General features: G+C 41.5%; 1 protein-coding gene across 2 annotated transcripts in view; it reads left to right on the top strand.

Moving 5' to 3' along the window:
• LOC124550610 (probable 4-coumarate--CoA ligase 1) overlaps positions 1–12,299 on the top strand; it is a 565,543-nt gene extending 553,244 nt beyond the window's left edge. Inside the window, exons 8-9 of one of the 2 annotated variants that reach the window (XR_006967727.1) lie at positions 10,988–11,481; positions 11,672–12,299. Coding sequence is in view for 1 of the 2 variants with exons in the window: in XM_047125329.1 (XP_046981285.1) it covers positions 10,988–11,293 (306 nt within the window). In the remaining variant the exon portion in view is untranslated. Of the gene's footprint in view, positions 1–10,987 lie in introns of both variants that reach the window. The other variant, XM_047125329.1, reaches the window with a different exon arrangement.
• Positions 12,300–20,883: the final 8,584 nt, after the last annotated feature.

Here is a 20,883-nt window from a genome sequence, read left to right as displayed (position 1 = left end):
TTGGTGGAGTGGGGAGGATTTCATGAAGGGTGGTTCTCATTTCAGGACAGGATTTGAGGAAGTCGTATCCCTGCTGGAGAGCCACATTCAGAGTCTGGTCCAGTCCCGGAAAGTATCCTCTCACAAGTGGGGCACTTTTGGGGTTCTTATGTGGGGGATTCTGGGTTTGAGGGGATGAGGAAGTGGCTCTGGTTATTTGCTTCTGTACCAGGTCGGGAGGGTAGTTGCGGGATGCGAAAGCTGTTGTCAGGTTGTTGGTGTAATGGTTCAGGGATTCCGGACTGGAGCAGATTCATTTGCCACAAAGACCTAGGCTGTAGGGAAGGGACCGTTTGATGTGGAATGGGTGGCAGCTGTCATAATGGAGGTACTGTTGCTTGTTGGTGGGTTTGATGTGGACGGACGTGTGAAGCTGGCCATTGGACAGGTGGAGGTCAACGTCAAGGAAAGTGGCATGGGATTTGGAGTAGGACCAGGTGAATCTGATGGAACCAAAGGAGTTGAGGTTGGAGAGGAAATTCTGGAGTTCTTCTTCACTGTGAGTCCAGATCATGAAGATGTCATCAATAAATGTGTACCAAACTTCGGGTTGGCAGACCTGGGTAACCAAGAAGGCTTCCTCTAAGCGACCCATGAATAGGTTGGCGTATGAGGGGGCCATCCTGGTACCCATGGCTGTTCCCTTTAATTGTTGGTATGTCTGGCCTTCAAAAGTGAAGAAGTTGTGGGTCAGGATGAGGAAAGAGGTTTTAGGTAGGGTGGCAGGTGATCGGCGTGAAAGGAAGTGCTCCATCGCAGCGAGGCCCTGGACGTGCGGAATATTTGTGTATAAGGAAGTGGCATCAATGGTTACAAGGATGGTTTCCTGGGGTAACAGATTGGGTAAGGATTCCAGGCGTTCGAGAAAGTGGTTGGTGTCTTTGATGAAGGATGGGAGACTGCATGTAATGGGTTGAAGGTGTTGATCTACGTAGGCAGAGATACGTTCTGTGGGGGCTTGGTAACCAGCTACAATGGGGCAGCCGGGATGATTGGGTTTGTGGATTTTAGGATATATACACACACACACACACACACACACACACACACACACACACACGCGCGCATGTCCATCTGCACATGTACAGACACAAGCAGACATATTTGTCTGTATATGTGTGGATGGGTGTGTGTGTGAGTATATATATATATAAGATGATGTGACTTACCAAATGAAAGTGCTGGCAGGTCGACAGACACACAAACATACACACAAAATTCAAGCTTTCGCAACAAACTGTTGCCTCATCAGGAAAGAGGGAAGGAGAGGGAAAGACGAAAGGATGTGGGTTTTTTTATATTGAAAATCTCTTCTCCAAGTTCTGGACAATTCCTGCAATAGACCATAAATTGCACAACAAAACAGTGTCGACGTAAGGGCTAGAATAGTGCCGTACATTTATTATTATTATTATTATAGTGGTAAGATGTGAAGCATTAGCAGCCTGGATGTATTCCAATTTCTGCCAGCTTAGAAGGAGTAATGTGGCAATCAAGTCATTTACAAACATTGACCTACAGTGCATACATTTTAACTTGGTTGTTTTTAAATGGGGCACAGGGTGCAGGCGAAGCAAGTGTTGCTAAGGAAAGGAGTGGTGCAGGGGAAGCGTGTTTTGTAAAAAGTGCGTACCCTCAATGTGAGTAGTTAACTTAATGTACCGAGAAGGAGTTGTAAAGAGCATTTGTGATGCACTGGGAAATGCTTCATCAATGATTCTAGCAATGTGAAACTAGATTTTTGATTATGATAGCAATGAAAGTAAAAATGAGGAACTGAATAGATTTGGAGCATTATCTGTTTTGTACAATGTCTGAGTACAAACAAATATAAAAAAACAGTTATTAGTATAAGCTGTACCAATGGTCTCAATGACTCATTAGTCCCTATGGAATCTAAATATTATTTATTCTTCATCATTTTGAAAATAAGAGTTCAAAGAAAATTATTTTTCATTTACACTCCTGGAAATTGAAATAAGAACACCGTGAATTCATTGTCCCAGGAAGGGGAAACTTTATTGACACATTCCTGGGGTCAGATACATCACATGATCACACTGACAGAACCACAGGCACATAGACACAGGCAACAGAGCATGCACAATGTCGGCACTAGTACAGTGTATATCCACCTTTCGCAGCAATGCAGGCTGCTATTCTCCCATGAAGACGATCGTAGAGATGCTGGATGTAGTCCTGTGGAACGGCTTGCCATGCCATTTCCACCTGGCGCCTCAGTTGGACCAGCGTTCGTGCTGACCGTGCAGACCGCGTGAAACGACGCTTCATCCAGTCCCAAACATGCTCAATGGGGGACAGATCCACAGATCCGGAGATCTTGCTGGCCAGGGTAGTTGACTTACACCTTCTAGAGCACGTTGGGTGGCACGGGATACATGCGGATGTGCATTGTCCTGTTGGAACAGCAAGTTCCCTTGCCAGTCTAGGAATGGTAGAACGATGGGTTCGATGACGGTTTGGATGTACCGTGCACTATTCAGTGTCCCCTCGACGATCACCAGTGGTGTACGGCCAATGTAGGAGATCGCTCCCCACACCATGATGCCGGGTGTTGGCCCTGTGTGCCTCGGTCGTATGCAGTCCTGATTGTGGCGCTCACCTGCACGGCGCCAAACACGCATACGACCATCATTGGCACCAAGGCAGAAGCGACTCTCATCGCTGAAGACGACACGTCTCCATTCGTCCCTCCATTCACGCCTGTCGCGACACCACTGGAGGCGGGCTGCACGATGTTGGGGCGTGAGCGGAAGACGGCCTAACGGTGTGCGGGACCGTAGCCCAGCTTCATGGAGACGGTTGCTAATGGTCCTCGCCGATACCCCAGGAGCAACAGTGTCCCTAATTTGCTGGGAAGTGGCGGTGCGGTCCCCTACGGCACTGCGTAGGATCCTACGGTCTTGGCGTGCATCCGTGCGTCGCTGCGGTCCGGTCCCAGGTCGACGGGCACGTGCACCTTCCGCCGACCACTGGCGACAACATCGATGTACTGTGGAGACCTCACGCCCCACGTGTTGAGCAATTCGGCGATACATCCACCCGGCCTCCCGCATGCCCACTATACGCCCTCGCTCAAAGTCCGTCAACTGCACATACGGTTCACGTCCACGCTGTCGCGGCATGCTACCAGTGTTAAAGACTGCGATGGAGCTCCGTATGCCACGGCAAACTGGCTGACACTGACGGCGGCGGTGCACAAATGCTGTGCAGCTAGCGCCATTCGACGGCGTGTGTCCGCTGTGCCGTGCGTGTGATCATTGCTTGTACAGCCCTCTCGCAGTGTCCGGGGCAAGTATGGTGGGTCTGACGCACCGGTGTCAATGTGTTCTTTTTTCCATTTCCAGGAGTGTAGTTAGTTGCTTAGGTGGCGATGGTGTTGGAAGTGGAGGAGGGGGGGGGGGGGGGGGGGAGGTGTTACCAGCTTATATCTGATTGTACTCAGGGGTTGTAGTCAAAGAAAGGTTGGGAGCCACTGCTCTATGCGGCCGCCAAACAGATTGGCATAGGAGGTTTCCTGTGACCATGCTGCAGATTTGTTTTTGTATCTTCCCATCAAAGGAGAAGTAGTTATGAGTGAAGGTGTAGTTATTGTTAAGGGTCAGGTGGCCATGTTTCTGGTGCTGCTATGCAGCCGTTTGTTGTTAACTGTGTTGGTTGCTTATTGGATGACCACATGTAACCTCGAGTTGTAGGAGAGCTACACAGGACCACTGTTTGAAGTGTTAGGGATGTTCTGCCAGTGGCCTGACCATAGTCAGATTTATAAGGAATGGGGTAGTGAGTTGGGAGTTGGGAGGATATCAGGAGAAGAAGTGTCTGATAGCAGCAGGCATGTGGAATGTTGGTGTATAAGCAGTTACATCAACAGTGATAAGTAGAGATCCAGGTGATATTGGTTTGGAGAATCTTGACAGTCAGTGAAAGAAGTGTTCATATCTTTAACGTGGGAGGCAAGGATACTGGCAATCGGTTGGAGGTTTCGGCCAGTAAGAGTGGAGATCCTTTGGTGGGAGCACAGTAATTAGCTAGAATGAGATGTCCAGTACTGTCAGATTAGTGAATTTTGTCAGGGGAGGGATTCTGGGATGTGCCTAAGGTTTTGATTGGGGATCAGAGGCTATACTGGACTTCTGGGAAAGGATCAGTGTGGCAGATCTTGTAGGTGGAGGAGTCAGACAATTGCCAGATGCCTTTTGTCAGATAATCTTCCTAATTACATCAGGTAATCTAGTTAGATCAATGCAAATAGCTACTTCTCCATTGAGGAGAAGAAGAGGAAGGAGTACATCCAGGGATGTGGAATGACTCAGGGTACACACCAACAAAAGACACAGAACCTCAAGAAACTTAATGCTTATAGTACACTACGGGCCATTAAAATTGCTACACCAAGAAGAAATGCAGATGATAAACGGGTATTCATTGGACAAATATATTATACTAGAACTGACATGTGATTACATTTTCATGCAATTTGGGTGCATAGATCCTGAGAAATCAGTACCCAGAACAACCACCTCTGGCCATAATAACGGCCTTGATACGCCTGGACGTTGAGTCAAACAGAGCTTGGATGGCGTGTACAAGTACAGCTGCCCATGCAGCTTCAACACAATACCACAGTTCATCAAGAGTAGTGACTGGCGTATTGTGACAAGCCAGTTGCTCGGCCACCATTGACCGGACATTTTCAATTGGTGAGAGGTCTGGAGAATGTGTCGGCCAGTGCAGCAGTCGAACATTTTCTCTATCCAGAAAGGCCCGTACAGGACCTGCAACATGCGGTCGTGCATTACCCTGCTGAAATGTAGAGTTTCGCAGGGATCGAATGAAGGGTAGAGCCACAGGTTGTAACACATCTGAAATTTTACGTCCACTGTTCAAAGTGCTGTCAATGTGAACAAGAGGTGACTGAGACGCGTAAACGATGTCACCCCATACCATCATGCAGGGTGATACGCCAGTATGGCGATGACGAATACACGCTTCCAATGTGCATTCACCGCGATGTCGTCAAACACAGATGTGACCATCATGGTACTGTAAACAGAACCTGGATTCATTCAAAAAACTGATGTTTTGCCATTCGTGCACCCAGGCTCGTCATTGAGTACACCATCGTAGGCGCTCCTGTCTGTGATGCAGCATCAAGGGTAACCGCAGCCACGGTCTCCGAGCTGATAGTCTGTGCTGCTGCAACCATCATTGAACTGTTTGTGCAGATGGTGGTCGTCTTGCAAATGTCCCCATCTGTTGACTCAGGGATCGAGACATGGTTGCACAATCCATTACAGCCATGCAGATAAGAGCCTGTCATCTCGACTGCCAGTGATACGAGGCCCTTGGGATCCAGCCCGGCCTTCCGTATTACCCTCCTGAACCCACCGATTCCATATTCTGCTAACAGTCATTGGATCTCAACCAATGCGAGTGGCAATGTCGCGATATGATAAACCGCAATCGCGATAGGCTGCAATCCGACCTTTATCTAAGTCGGGAATGTGATGGTACGCATTTCTCCTTGTTGCACGAGGCATCACAACAATGTTTCACCAGGAAATGCTGGTCAACTGCTGTTTGTGTATGGGAAATTGGTTCGAAACTTTCCTCACGTCAGCATGTTGTAGGTGTCGCCACCGGCGCCAGACTTGTGTGAATGCTCTGAAAAGCTAATCATTTGCATATCACAGCATCTTCTTCCTGTTGATTAAATTTCGTGTCTGTAGCACATCATCTTCGTGGTGTAGCAAATTTAATGGCCAGTAGCATATATTAATATTAAATGATCACTATACTACTTAATACAAATCATGATGATGCCAGCTAAATTTAACCAACTAAAGCTGCTATTTTGAGAAACTGCAAATTTCTCAGGTTTAGTAGATAGCTGCTTTTCATCTGCTGTTAGTTGGTAGCTTCTGTAATTACAATGTTATTCTTAAAGAAAATATTTACCTACATTTGTAAATAATGAGGACTATTTACAGTACGTTATTACTTGTTACACAACTTTTCAACAAACAGTTTCACTTGCCATGTAGCTAACAGAACTTTTCATTTCTTGACTCTATAGATTGTGATGCCAGTGATGCATGTTTCTGTTTTTCTTTGGAATTGGTAGAGATGTCCAACTTCTTTCTTTATGTCAGGTGGGAGCTTGAGCTTGTAGAATTTCTTCTCACCAGTGTACACAGCTCCACTCTGTGCCAAAGACAAAATGTCAAAGTCTACATGAAAATTACTCTTCTGTCTTTTATTGTGATTGTGCAGATCACAGATAATTTTATAGTTGGCAATTAAAACCGGTGCACTGTCTCTGAGAATAATTCCATAAGGCAACAAGGACTGAAAATATCCAAAATAGACCAACGCCCTTGTGTTTAGGTAAACACACCGAGAAAAGCTTCTAATGGCAGAATATGCTAACTGGATCCCAAGGAATTTTATGTAGGGTGTTCATTTTGTATATGACTGCTAATATCTAATTCAGAGGCTGTTGTTGTTGTTGTGGTCTTGAGTCCTGAGACTGGTTTGATGCAGCTCTCCATGCTACTCTATCCTGCGCAAGCTTCTTCGTCTCCCAGTACGTACTGCAGCCTACATCCTTCTGAATCTGTTCAGTGTATTCATCTCTTGGTCTCCCTCTACAATTTTTACCCTCCATGCTGCCCTCCAATACTAAATTGGTGATCCCTTGATGCCTCAGAACGTGTCCTACCAACCGATCCCTTCTTCTTGTCAAGTTGTGCCACAAACTCCTCTTCTCCCCAATCCTATTCAATACTTACTCATTAGTTATGTGATCTACCCATCTAATCTTCAGCATTCTTCTGTAGCACCACATTTCAAAGGCTTCTATTCTCTTCTTGTCCAAACTATTTATCGTCCATGTTTCACTTCCATACATGGCTACACTCCATACAAATACCAAATACTTTCAGAGGCTAGCAGGTAATTTTTGCTTGTTTTAAATCATCTGGTATGAGTCTACGCAAGATTAAGAATGAAAGTGCAAGCCCATACAGTGATTGTTTGAGCTACATATGCTAAGGTTGAGATTGGACCCCAGATTAGTATGCTTATATGTCACCAGCAAACAGAGTTTCTGAAATGCCCTTTAGTGTCATTGGAACATCATTTATGTATGTGTTAGAAACAACAGTGGACACATTACTGATCCTTGTGACACTCCACATGTTATGTTTTTCCCTCCTGAAATTGTTTTCATGCCTGTGACACAGACTGTCAACGATACCCACAGGTTTTTTTTTTTTTTTTTTTTTTTTTTTTTTTTTTTTTTTTTTTTTTTTTTTTTAAAAATCGGGTCACAAAAGATTACAACAGTACAATTTTTCTTGTTTATCTCTGTCAAGACTTAATTTGTTAGGTCTCATATTGCTTTCTCTGTGGAGGACCCTTAGCAAAAGCTGAATTGAGTGGCATTTACCAAATTCTGCCCCATTAATTGAATCACTATTCTATGGCATTTACCAAATTCTGCCCCGTTAATTGAGTCACTATTCTATGTAAGACCACTTTCTCAAACATTTTCAAAAAGATTGGAGAGTGATATAAGTTTGTAATTGGAGGTTGTTTGCTTATCTCCAATTTTATAGATGAGTGTTACAATAGGCATCTGCAAAGGGAGGGGAGTATGGATACAGATTAGTTATTCATCACACAATCCATGCAAATTACTAGCATTCACTGCCTGCAACTCCACTAAACAGAGGATTTAAAATTGCCAACTAAGACGAAAAACACTATAACTTTAGCAATCACTATGCAACTTGAGTTTTCTTAGTTGTCACTATATTCATGCAAAATTGTGCCAAATCCTTTCAAGTCATCATTCATGAATTCTTCTACTTAACAGTAGCATTTCTACTCTAGGTTTTAAACTTGTACTGAGCAATTCTCTTCCTTTCACTTTGTTATAAATTTTCATACTCATGTACTGTGGAGGCTTTAGCATGGAGTTTTAAACAGTGGATGGGCAGCGTAAAATTACTTTGATTTCTGGTGTTGTAATCATGTTGAAAATGGCTTGCTACAAATAAACCAAAGTTACTGTGCACAAAGGTAATCAGCTCATAGATGTATAGTGAGAGAACACATAATATACTTAGGTTTTTTAGGAATGGGCAATGTGATTTTCTTCATCCTACATTGCGCATACTTCTAGTGATGATTTTCTGAAGGTTTACTATTCCACACACATGGTTTGAGTTATCCCAAAATACAGTTTCTTACCTTATTAATGACTCAATGTATCTGTGTTATACTACTTTTCACCATACTGGTAGGGTTGTACAATATCCTCACTGAAAATGTTCAGCTATTTAATTAATTTGCAAGGTTCTGTATATATGGGCCCCATGATAAATTTTTATCCAGTTGAATTCCTAGGAATGTATTATTGTGTACAGTTACAATTGGCAGTAGAATACGTTCGCAACGATAAACTTTTTTTCATCTTTTTTTCTTGTACTATGTATTTATGAACTTTTTGTGGTGGTGGTGGTGGTGGTGGTGGTGGTGTGTGCGTGCGTGCATGCGTGCGTGCGTGTGTGTGTGTGTGTGCGCGCGCGCACACGCGCGCGTGCGTGCGTGCGTGCGTGCATGCATGTTCAGCCATCTCCATACATGTAATACCTACATATGAACTAATCTTCCATTTGCATAATTCATTGCCATTTCTGAGACAAAAAATAGTTGCTGTGACTTTTGCAATGACCCTCGTATTCTGCATTCCAGTTGGCATGCTGCACAATAATATGAAAAACTGAAGAGGTGAAGATAAGCTTGGAGCAGTCGTAGGCTGCTAAGAGTTGATTCTTCTGGCAAATATGAGGATAGTTTTCAGAGGCTTCACACCTCCATCTAGCCGACTACTGGCTTTGGCCTACACCTTACCTAACCAAACCCAAAAACATGCAGCTTTCAAAAACACATTTTGTTCAAATTCATTATTCAAGTCTACACTAAGAAACAGAAATCATGTAAGTAACACAATAAATCTATTAACATGAACACACATTAAGTTTTATGATCAAAAAGAGTGTTATATATGGTGTCAAACTTGAATAAGCATTTTTAAATGTTTATTCCCCGTTTCTCCATTTTGAGGGGTATTACTGTGACATTTTTGTTGATATTTTCTCTTTATCATATCAACTTTTTTGTCTATTTCAGATTTTTAATTTTCGGTTTGAACCCAACTTATTTTTGTGGGTATTTTCTTCATCATAACTTGGCAGATACCATGGATTTAATCATATAAAAATGTAATTTCAAATCATTAAGTCAAAAACTGGCATCCATATAACATAAAAAGAAGTACTTTGCATGTATCACTGAATATTCTTACAGTGTAATCACCAATGTGCACTGCCTTAAAGACACTAAACAGATAAGTTTCAAGCTTCTGGGGTACAGCAAGTCTTGTATACATGTCAAATTTAGCTCTTGGAGAATAACTTTTTTTCAGACTCACTGAGTCAGTTATGTAAAAAATGACAAGTTTCCAATCTTGTCCCCTCCTGGAAAAATTTCTGCGGAAGCCTGTGGATATTACTACAGTTTATTTAAAGTCTATCAGGAAACTGATTTCAAAATGCCAGCATTTTGGTGGGGGGTCGATTTCATTTGGATCATTTGTGGTGTGTATTTATTGGTCCAGCTTTAGCATACTGTAAAGGTTTATGTACTAGTGCTATTGGGCAAGTCAGTGTAACATAACATGCAAAATAAACAAAAAAGTAAAATGAATAAGCATTTTTACATTCTACATGTAGCTGACTGACTTATCTTTGAAGGAAAATTACTGTTTTAGCAAATTTAAAAATTCTGATACAGAATTAAAGCAGATTTTTTACTGTCTTTTGTGCTCAAAACTCTCTCTGTGTGGTAATGTGTGTTCAAAACCAATGGCATACATTACATACTTTCTGCAAATGTTGTGATCTGTGCCAGTTGTCTGGTACAATGTAGCAACGGTAAAAAAAAATGTATATTTTAATCCTACCTTTTCATAAATTGTCTGAATTTTTGTATTCTTGTTCTGCATATAACAATTGATTTCCTATAGTTGTATATTATACAGTAAGGAAGCCTCTGTAGTTATTTAAACAAAACTGAAAGATATGCCTAGCTAGTTCTCTGTCCATTGATTAATATCTCCATTTACACTGACATGTAAGTGTAAATACAAGAATGGTGTACAACGGTACATTATCTGATCAAATGTATCTGCCCACACCTATGTAATGTGGAATTGACCACTAGACGTCACAGGAGGTGGACCCACCAGTATAATAATAGGATGCAGGTAGTATATTGGTGTTAGTAGAATAGCAGTAGTGGGAAGGGTATGGAACTTGTTTTACAGTACTATGTACAGTAAAGGAAGCCTTTGGAAAGAATGACCGTATCAGTGTGACAATTCTCTCGGTCATAAGGCAACATCTGTGAGGCTACCCTATGTGGACAATAATATTGCTGAAAGAGACTGGTCTGTCCAGAGTCCCAACCTGAACACCTTCGAGATGAGTTAGAATATTGACTTCACTCTAGACCCCAACATCCAATGTCGCTACCGTCTCCACTTTCATCTCTCGAGGAAGAATGGGATCCTGTTCCTCCGCAAACATTCTGACACCTCGTTAAAAGTGCCTGCAGCAGGGTTCGAGCTGTCATAGAGGTGAAGAGTGGACCCCTCTTGTATTAATTTCCACTAATAGCTGTGTGGATACTTCTTATCAGATAGTATATGAGCAAAACCAGTATTGATAAAAGAAATGTGGTGTGAGCAGATAGTATTCTGAAACTCTTCTCCATAGTGCTGTACAATGTAATACATTTTCTTTGCAACCCACTGCTCTCTGTAACTCTGACACAAATCTAATGACTTTTTCCATTTCAGGTGTCACCAACAGAACTCGAGAGCATCATCATGGAGTTGCCTGAAGTAGCAGATGTTGCAGTGGTTGGTATGCCAGATGAGATTAGTGGAGAGGTGCCAAAGGCATTCATCGTACTCAAATCTGAGCAGAAGTTGACGGCCGAGGCTGTCGAAGAACACGTAACTCCCCGAGTCGCCCGTTATAAACGCCTTGCTGGCGGTGTAGAGTTTATCAGTGAAATTCCACGCAATCCATCTGGTAAAGTACTGCGTGCTCAACTGAGAGATGGCTCATGGAAGAATAAAAAGGAAGATGGACTAGTATAAATTAACATAAGAGAAATGCAGCCGTTACATTCTGTTCCAGCTTTCACTGTGAGAATCTGTTGTATTGTTTATAAATCAAATGAACTAAGATATGAACTGTTGATTTACACAGTTTGATGCTGCAGACAAGGCTGTTGTTTGGAGTTAACCTGGTGCTACATGTGTGTTCTGGTGCATTTGCAGGCAATGTAAGTTATACTGAAATATCAGTCAAGAACATGTTTCACCCAAAATGAACACATCCCTAGGCTATTCTTTGAGTATTTATGTTATAAACAAGCAGAGAGGAATAGAAGTTTCAGACATTTATGTAATACTTGTGTAATTATTATTTTTGTCTGCCACTATATTTGAATGGAAGGTTGTTATTTGTTTCAGCACAACTGTGAACCTGTTTGACAAGAAAAAAGTGGAACAAATTTTAATTTCCACTTATATTTTCATTTACCACTGTAGCAAGAAAATAATACTGTCTGTTCTCCATACAGAAAGCTCTGCTGTTCAGTATTATAAGAAATATTACATTCTGAATGCATCCCCTGATACAAATTATGAAATGTGATATTTGAGAAGACAAATTTTGTTGACTACATTCAGTCGTATACTTTATATTTCACAGTGTACGATGACAAGACCTTATGAAAATCAGTAAGTCTTCCAGGCCAGTACTTATTACAGATGATCTTTGTGTAATAAATTTGTTTCTTTCCCTATTACTTGTTCTTATGTTCGATGTTACTGTATTATTATGTTATTGAAGTCATTCCTTTTTTATAGTTAATTCAGTAGCTATTTTTTATTTTCTGTGTATGTTTTCTAATTATATGAATAGAGCTGTTTATTTGTATATGTTTATGTACATATGGTGTGTAAGTAATCAACACATAAATGTAAAAATTATTTTTATTATCACACATCACTGGTAGTCTTTCTGTCAGTGTTATAATGTTGTATATATGCAATGTGTGTTACGTAATTTGGTACAAATAAAGGTATGTATAAACCATCCTCAATGCAATATTGTGTAGATAAAGTTTGCCTTTTCATATGTAGTCCATTTTCTGTGCGCCTAGGACCAAATGTAAATGCAGGTGAGAGATATGGGGAAGATAAATGTGTGTGTAATGTTGCTGTTTTTGCTTCTGCTTAAAAAATACTATATTTTATCTGACTGTGTTGCAACAGATCTGTCAGTCACCACAACCTCTTTTTCAAATTTACAAAGTTTTGTATTTACATGAAATTACTTCATGAATGCCCAACCAAACAATATTTCTTACTTCAGGCAAAATGTGTGTACAAAAGCAATTTTGGAAACCATACCAAATGCTGAAAAGTTAATCTCTGTATTGTGCTGCCAGGTTCAATCTAAAAGACAGTCATCAGGCCTCAAAATATCACATTAGCATGTGTGTGTGTATCAGTCCATGGTGGCTGCAATAATGACCATTTTTACATTTACATCTGTCCAGGTACTCCACAATCCAGCGTATGGGATGTGGCAGCCATTTCCTTTCCTTTCCTTTCTGTTCACAAATAGGCTGTCTATATGCCTTCACATGAGCCCTAATCTCTCATATATTCATGGCCCTTATGCACAGTGTATGCTGGAGGCAGTAGAATTGTTATTCAGTCAGCTTCAACTGATGGTTCTCTAAATTTTCTCAGCAGTCTTCCTTGAAAAGAACAGGGATTCTCATTTGAGTTCCTGAAGCATGTCTGTAACACTTCCATCTTGTTTGAACTTAATAGTCACAAATCTGGTCACCTGCCTCTGAACTGCTTGTGTCTCCCTTAAATCTGACCTAGTACAGATCCCAAACACTCAAGCAGTACTCAAGAATAGGTTGCACTAGTGTTCTATATGTGGTCCCCTTTACATATGAACCACACTTTCCTAGAACTCTCCTAATAAATTGAAATTGACCACTTGCCTTCCCTACCACAATCCTCACGTGCTCGTTCCATTTAATACCACTTTGCAATGTTACGCCCAAATATTTTTCAATGGCATGATTGTGTCAAACAGGACACTATTAATGCAGTATCTGGACATTTCTTACTCGTCTGCATTAACTTACATTTTTCTATATTTAGAGCTAGCTGCCATTCATCACATCAACATTTTTTCTAAGTCATCTTGTATCCTCCTACAGTCGCTCAACTTTGACAACTTAGGGTACACCATAGCATCATCAGCAAACAACTATAGGGCACTGCTGTCCCATCATTGATGTATATCAAGAATAATAGTGGTCCTGTCACACTTTCCTGTGGCGCTCCTGATGATACTCTTGTCTCTCTGTCTTACTGTCAAGTACAATATACTGGTTTATATAACTTAAAAAATCTTCAAGCCACTCACATATATGTGAATCTATTCCATGTCACCATACCTTCTTTAACAGCCTGCAATAGGGTTAATGTGTCAAGTGCTTTCCAGAAAGCTACCAATATGGAATCTTTGTTGTCCTTCATCCATAGTTCACAGTATATCATGTGAGAAATGGGCAAGCTGAGTTTCACACAAGCAATGTTTTTTTTTTTTATTAAATCATGCTTATATTCGAATTGAGAATGTGTTCAAGGTTACCGCAGCAAACGAATGTTAGGGATATTAATCTGTCATTTTGCTGGTCCATTCTTTTGCTCTCCTTATATACGGGAGCCACCTGAGCCGCTTTTCCATCACTTGGGACTTTGTGCTTGGTGAGAGATTCGTGATAAATGTAAGCCAAGTAAAAGTCAATGCTATAGATTACGCTTTGGAAAACTGAATTGGGATTCCATCTGGACCTGGCGACTTATTTGCTTTCAACTCTTTCCACTTGTTTCTCTACACTAGGGATGCTTATTATGTGATTGCCCATATGGGAGTCCATTCAATGGTCATACAGTGATATGCTTGTATGATTCTCCTGCATGAATGATTTCTTAAATGTAAAATTTAAAACTTTGGCTTTTGTTTTGCTATCTTCAACTGCCACACCAGACTTTGCTGCTTCTGGATCCTCAGCCACTATAATTTTTTTAAAGCAGTCTTTACTTCATGTTGGCTGTATGGAATACTGACTTCTTTAAAAGGGTCAAGTGGGGGTGGGAGGTGGGGGGGGGGGGGGGGGCAGAGAGAGAGAGAGAGTGTGTGTGTGTGTGTGTGTGTGTGTGTGTGTGTGCGTGTGTGTGTGTGTGTGTGTGAGAGAGAGAGAGAGAGAGAGAGAGAGAGAGAGAGAGAGAGAGAGAGAGAGAGAGAGAGAGAATCACTGTATCAAATTTAAAAGATGTGAGGTCAAAGTTGCTTCTAAATTTTTATATCTGAAGTGTCAGATGTGAACAAATATGCAGGGGGACAAATATGCAGGGCAATCGTATGTGGTGGTCATCAGCAGGCATCTTAATTTTAAAAGCCAACACATATTCAAAAACGTCACAACTGTTATCAAGTGAGATGAGCCACTCTCACTGTGGTTGGACTGGCCTGCTCTTACTTCATAACCTCCACACTCTATCTGCAGTAGTTCTAATTGCATTGACCTAAACACAAGAATGTTGACTTCTTTTGCATATTTTCACTCTCTACTGTCTTATGGTAAGGCAGTGCATCTAAAGCAAATAAAGTGTTTGTTCAGTAGAAGCAAGCTGTAAGAATACGGTGTAAAATAGATAACCACACATTTGGCAAAAACCTTTTTAAGGATCTTGGAATCCTTACACTCACTTCCCAATATATTTAGCCCTTAATGATTTTTGTTGCTGATAATAAAAATCAATTTCAACAGAACTGCAGTATACACAGTCACAATACAGAAGCCACAAAAATAATTTTCAGTTCATCCAGGGCTCAGAATGGAGTTACTTACTGTGGTTGTAAGATATTTAACAAGCTCCTATCAAATATTAGGCAAGAAATTTGAAATTCTTACCAAATCAGAAAATTAAAATGTACCTCTTTTGCCATTCTTTCTACAAATGATCTGAATCCAACTTCAACCAAGTCTCAGTAAGCCTACTTAAGATCTATCAAGATAAATATGAAAAAGACCCATTAACTAAAGACACCATTTCAGAAGGTAAAGAGCTAATTGCATGTATTGCAGGAGAAGAATGGTCCAATATTTTAGCTGACCTGGATATGGTTCAAAACAGTATAAGGGCATAGAAACTAATTAAAAATCTGTCATGATCCAAAAAACCACCAGAGGAACCCACCCTTGTAATGTCAAATGAAATAGCTCACCAACTACTTAAAAATATTAAAACAGAGAAAAAATTACAAGCAAATAGATTAACACAGTAAATTGAGGAAAATAACTTTTGATTTTGCCTTTTACAACAGAGTTGAGAATTGCCATCACGCAAATGGAAAATAACAGAGCTGAAGGTCCAAATGATATAAGAACAGAGCAAATGAACAATTTTGGACCAAAGTTGTTAGTTAAATTAATGAACGAATATGTTGAATCTGCCCATATACCTAAGCCATGGAGAGAAGGACACGACGTACCAGTCTCAGACTGGGAAAAAGATCCAAAGAATTTTCATCTGATCTCACTTTTGTGTCACCTGTATAAAGTCTTTGAGAGATTTTATCAAATTTGAATGAAAACATGATTTCAGAACAAGCTGGATTACGACCAGGGAAGTTATGTTATAGCAACGAAGATGAGTGCGACTGAGATAAGAAGAGATTTCAGGCTGACAAACATAATTAGAGACACGCCCCACAGCAGAAGATTCTGTGTAATGCTGCAAGATAAGGAGAGCCATTGGAGAAACCAGAAAAACAGACTACCTTGTGGCAGTGTGTTGTCATCGATTCTCTACATCTATACGAATGATCAGGCAGATCTTCCAGGTGCAAGACAGTTTGTCTATGAAGGTGACACAGCTGTGACAGCCCTAGGGAGGACCTTTGAGAAAGTTGAGTCAAAATAAGCAGCGTACCTGAAATGGGAGAATATTAAGATCTAAACCTTCTCAAGCACAATCCAGAAAGAAAGAAAAGAAAACTGAATATTAAGTGGAGAGGATCGGGAATTCAGCACTGTGGCACCCCAAAATAGCTGGAAATTACTCTGCATCACATACTACGTTTTGGAACACACAGTACGGGTTTGAAAGGCACAAACTGCAGCAGGAACAACATTTCAAGAAAGCTGGTCACTTCTACATGGGGAGCAAATACCAAGATTCTCCTGTCAGCGTTGGGGATCAGTTTCTCTGTTTGAGAGTACGAACCAACAGTCTGGGGAGTGCTGATCCACACCAGGCATATGGATGCAGCCTTAAACAAGTTAGTCCACTTAGTTACGAGGTGTCTCAGACTGACTCCAATCCGAAGACGTATGCTTCAACCGTTACACTGCAACCCCACCTACAAGACACAGAGTACCAAGAGAAACAAAATGCAAGAAGCAGACTGAAAACCCAAAACAGCTGATGTACAATATTATACATCTTCAGGATGTCACATTAAGCCCAGGAAAAGTTTTTTGCAGCAAATATCACCATTAAAGTGCAAGCCAGATGGCAGATATCTTCTCTTGTGGCAAGAAAGTGTTCCTAAACAATAGGGCTTCACTCCAAGGGAAGAAATTATCAGCAATAACATCTACAGTACAATACTTGGAGCGGCTCGAGGTGCAGAACAGATTTGGTCTTGTGGGGTACGAGGAGGATGGCACAGGCATACCAAAACAAATCCTTTACTCAGAAAGATGTCTTCAATGCCACTGTAAAGTTAAGAAATGTTGCAGAATTCTGGAGAGGGAAAGTGTTATATCTTTCTCCCAGACATGGAAAGTAAATAAGCATCTTAATATCTAGAGTCAGTGACTGAAAAGTTTTATTAACTACATGGCAAGCAGCAGTGTTTGTTGTAAAGCTACACAAGTAGTAATGTACTGTAAACAGGACTGTCCTCACAATATATTTATGGAGATTAAAATGATGAATGAAAATTTGTACCGAGGCCCAAACTCGGGTCTCCCACTCACAAGGCACATGTGCTAACCACTACGCCATCCTGCCACAGTGGCTCTGCACAAGTGCACAGACTAACCTAGCATGCCTCCCTCCTCTATCCAAATTTTTGTTCGTACCTCAGTCCACTTGGAATTCCCCCTATACTCTGTCAGCATTGCAGAGGCGCTCTGATGGTATCAGAATAGTGCCTCGGCATCGAACGAGATGGGGGATCCTGCCTGAAACCCAGGCACAGTTGCTCTGAGGCTTAAAAAGATCTCTGTGACCATATAGTTACATCTGTATTTATAGGTGAAGGTATAATCAAGCACATTTTAAGCTACCAACAGGAGATAAACAAACTGGGTAATATAATTGATGAGGCAGCAAGTTTTTTCACAACAGCAACTTTCTTTTTAATTAACTTGATTAAATTTTTCTAACATGCATGAATATCATTAAGCAGTGGAGTGACAGTTTATTGTTGATTAAATTTCTGTATTTTGCATGTTAAAGGGCACGTTGACTTGTTCCATGTCTATAAAGGCTCTCCTCCTAGAGGGGATCCACTGAATACAATGAATGAATGAAATTAACAGAAAAGAAAAGTGCAGAACAGATACATACCGAAGGATACAGTCACTCAAAATTCTGGATCATGTGACACACATTCAAGAAATTTGTGTATTAAAAAGTTCCACTCCTTACAGGAAATACTAGATGGCTATAATTAACATTCATTGTGGACTATAATTAGCACATGGCAGTGAAACTTGGCAGGTAAGTTCATGCAGTAATGTGGAACTGATTTACACAGGAAAAAAATTAGTTCCAATTATGGCCACCTGTTGCAAATCTGGTGCTCAGATCTTGACGAGACACTGCATCCACGAAATGACACGATTAAAAGTTGCGCGCAGTAGTTCCTGTGGAATCTGAACAATGTGTTCCTGTATACGAGCTTTCAGAGCAGGCAGAGATCAAATGTGTCCCTGGTGAACGCATTCTTTTATATGTTCCCAGAATCCAAAGTCACATGGATTCAGATTGGGTGATCTTGTAGCCCATGCATCTGGAAAACCTCTGGAGATACCACATTTGTTGAAGGCTGCAATTAGCAGATATTTGACTGTGTGAGTGACATGAGGTGCAACACAGTTTTGTTCTTCCAAAGCAGGGATTACTTGCTCTAACAGAAGGTTTTGATAATGTGCAGACAGCACAATATACGTGAGAGGCCCACCTGGTGTATTCTCTTCAAGTATATTGAGAATTAAGGTGCTTGTGAATCCACATCACACAGTCACCTAAGACAAGCACAATGGCTCTTCATGCGCAACATGCTATTTAACAGTGCCCCAAATTCGACAATTCTGTGTATTCGCTGCACCCTGTAGTGTAAAATGTGCCACATCACTCTGCAGAATATTGCCCGGCCACTTGTCGTCAACTTCAGTCTACGCCTGAAACTGAAGAGCAGATTCAGAATGTTACTGCGGATTGTCAGGTTTCAGTTGCTGCACTGTTTGGATATTATATAGATACTAGTGTAAAATAGACAAAATATTTTCCATACTGTTGACCATGGGATGGACGACTTGTGTGACATTGCACGAGCAACAGCGCTAACCGGGCTCATGGTGCACGGTCATTTACAGCAACAGCAACCTTGTCAGTAACTTCCAACCTTCTCAATAACTTCCACCGGGATAGGTGGCCTTCTCTTCCAGGTGCTACACCAAGCTCAGCGGTGTTTTCAAAATTCATCATCATAATCTTTGAACCATATAACACCGGGCCCCTCCTCAGACCTTCAGATGGTGATACTCTCTCAATGCACCTGTATAATGGCTGCCATTTGCATAAAACAGTTTCAACAACAGTGCACAGTCTCTCTTCTCAATAGCCATACTGTTCACTCACCTTACAACTTGTCAAATGAAAGTGTGGGTATCACATCACAATACAAGCAGTGTACAGCACCAGATTTACACCTGATGGCCACAACTGGAACAATTTGTTTCCCAGAGTCAATTGGTTCCGCATTAACGCATTAGCATATCTACCGAGTTTTGCTGCCGTATGATAATTATGGCTCACACTGGGACTCTATGATTAGCTGTACTTTAATTATAACCATCTGGTAATAATTATCAAAAAAAAGAAAAAAAAGAATGGTCGGTACTTGTGTAGGCTGTTTTACTCATCTCACTGTGATGCTGTTGTCTGACATGGTAGACAACTGTCAATCTACACCAGCCATTCTGTATGTGCCATTTTAAGATTGTGTAAGGATCAGAAAAATATTATTTTTTCCTCAGAATGCAAATAATGTGAACAGGGAAACAGTCTTATTATTCCAGGATGGAATTGGTAGACCTGCTAAGGTTAAGCCAACCACATTAACGGACAGGTACACGTAATGTATGCCAAATTGTATCTGGAAGCATGCTCGGCATGTTGTTCCAGCAACTTGCAGAGACAGTATCATTCGCAACAAGGACACGGGGTTAAGGTCGATCTCACCTAGTTCATCTGTCGGATACAGAGAACTGAATGTGGAGAGAAGCAGATGGCGATATTGAAACCAAGAGGCACAGAACTGGAGATGCTGGAAGCATAAGCCACACTCCCCACTGACCGTGTGTGCACACTTTCAAGCCAGATTAACATTCAGCCAACAGATTCTGAGACAGCACTGAACATATACAGTTCACATCTTGTATTTTATAGTTACGTAGGTGTGATAGGATTCCCAGTGCTGAATAATAAATTACCACAGTAACCACATGAGGACGGCTGTTTCACTCTACTATCAGTGGGCAGGAGTTATGGGTGACAGACTCATAGGGTCACACATCTGCCACACAAGTTAACTTTAGCTGTTGACCACCTATGCTCTATGAAAACATTACCTTTCCAGAAAGCCAATGGGTGCAATTTACATTTGACTGGACATCCCTCCATTTTCTATGTCACGAACGTCACAAGCAAATACTATCAAACAATGGAAAATCCAGGATGGGATGTAATAATATGAGAGAAGGAAAGTTGCTACTCCTCATATAGCGGGGGTGCTGAGTTTTGATAGGCACTATAAAAAGATTCACACAATCATAGCTTTCGGCCATTAAGGCCTTTGTCAGCAGGGAAAGTTTCCCTGCAATACATCCTACGTCCCCGTAACCCTCCTGGCCTCAACCTTCGTTAGTCACTGTCCTCACCCATCCAGCCCCCTCCTCGTTCCCATTCCAGCACTGCACAGCCGTCATTTCACCGCCACACCCAGCCTTTTAATTTCTTTTTATTTTTATTTCTCTCCTTTCCGTTATTTGCCCCCTCCTCCCTCCGCACCTTCTCTCCTGCCCTCCGTCTAGACTGCAACACTTCACTGTCCGCCACTCCCACCATACTATCCGTCTCCCTCCCCACCCCAGCCTCCTCCTTACCCCCACCCAGTCACCACTCCCATCACGCACTGGTGCTGCCGCTCGCGTAGTTTCAGCTCTCTGAGACTGCAGATGTGTGTGCAAGTTGCGCATACGTGAGTGTGTGTGTGTGTGTGTGTGTGTGTGTGTGTGTGTGCGTGTGTGTGTGTATGTGTGTCTACTGCTGACAAAGGCCTTAAT

This window comes from Schistocerca americana, chromosome 9 (genome assembly GCF_021461395.2).
Source record: "Schistocerca americana isolate TAMUIC-IGC-003095 chromosome 9, iqSchAmer2.1, whole genome shotgun sequence".
NCBI classification, from domain to species: domain Eukaryota; kingdom Metazoa; phylum Arthropoda; class Insecta; order Orthoptera; family Acrididae; genus Schistocerca; species Schistocerca americana.
This window is presented reverse-complemented; position numbering and strand designations above follow the sequence as displayed.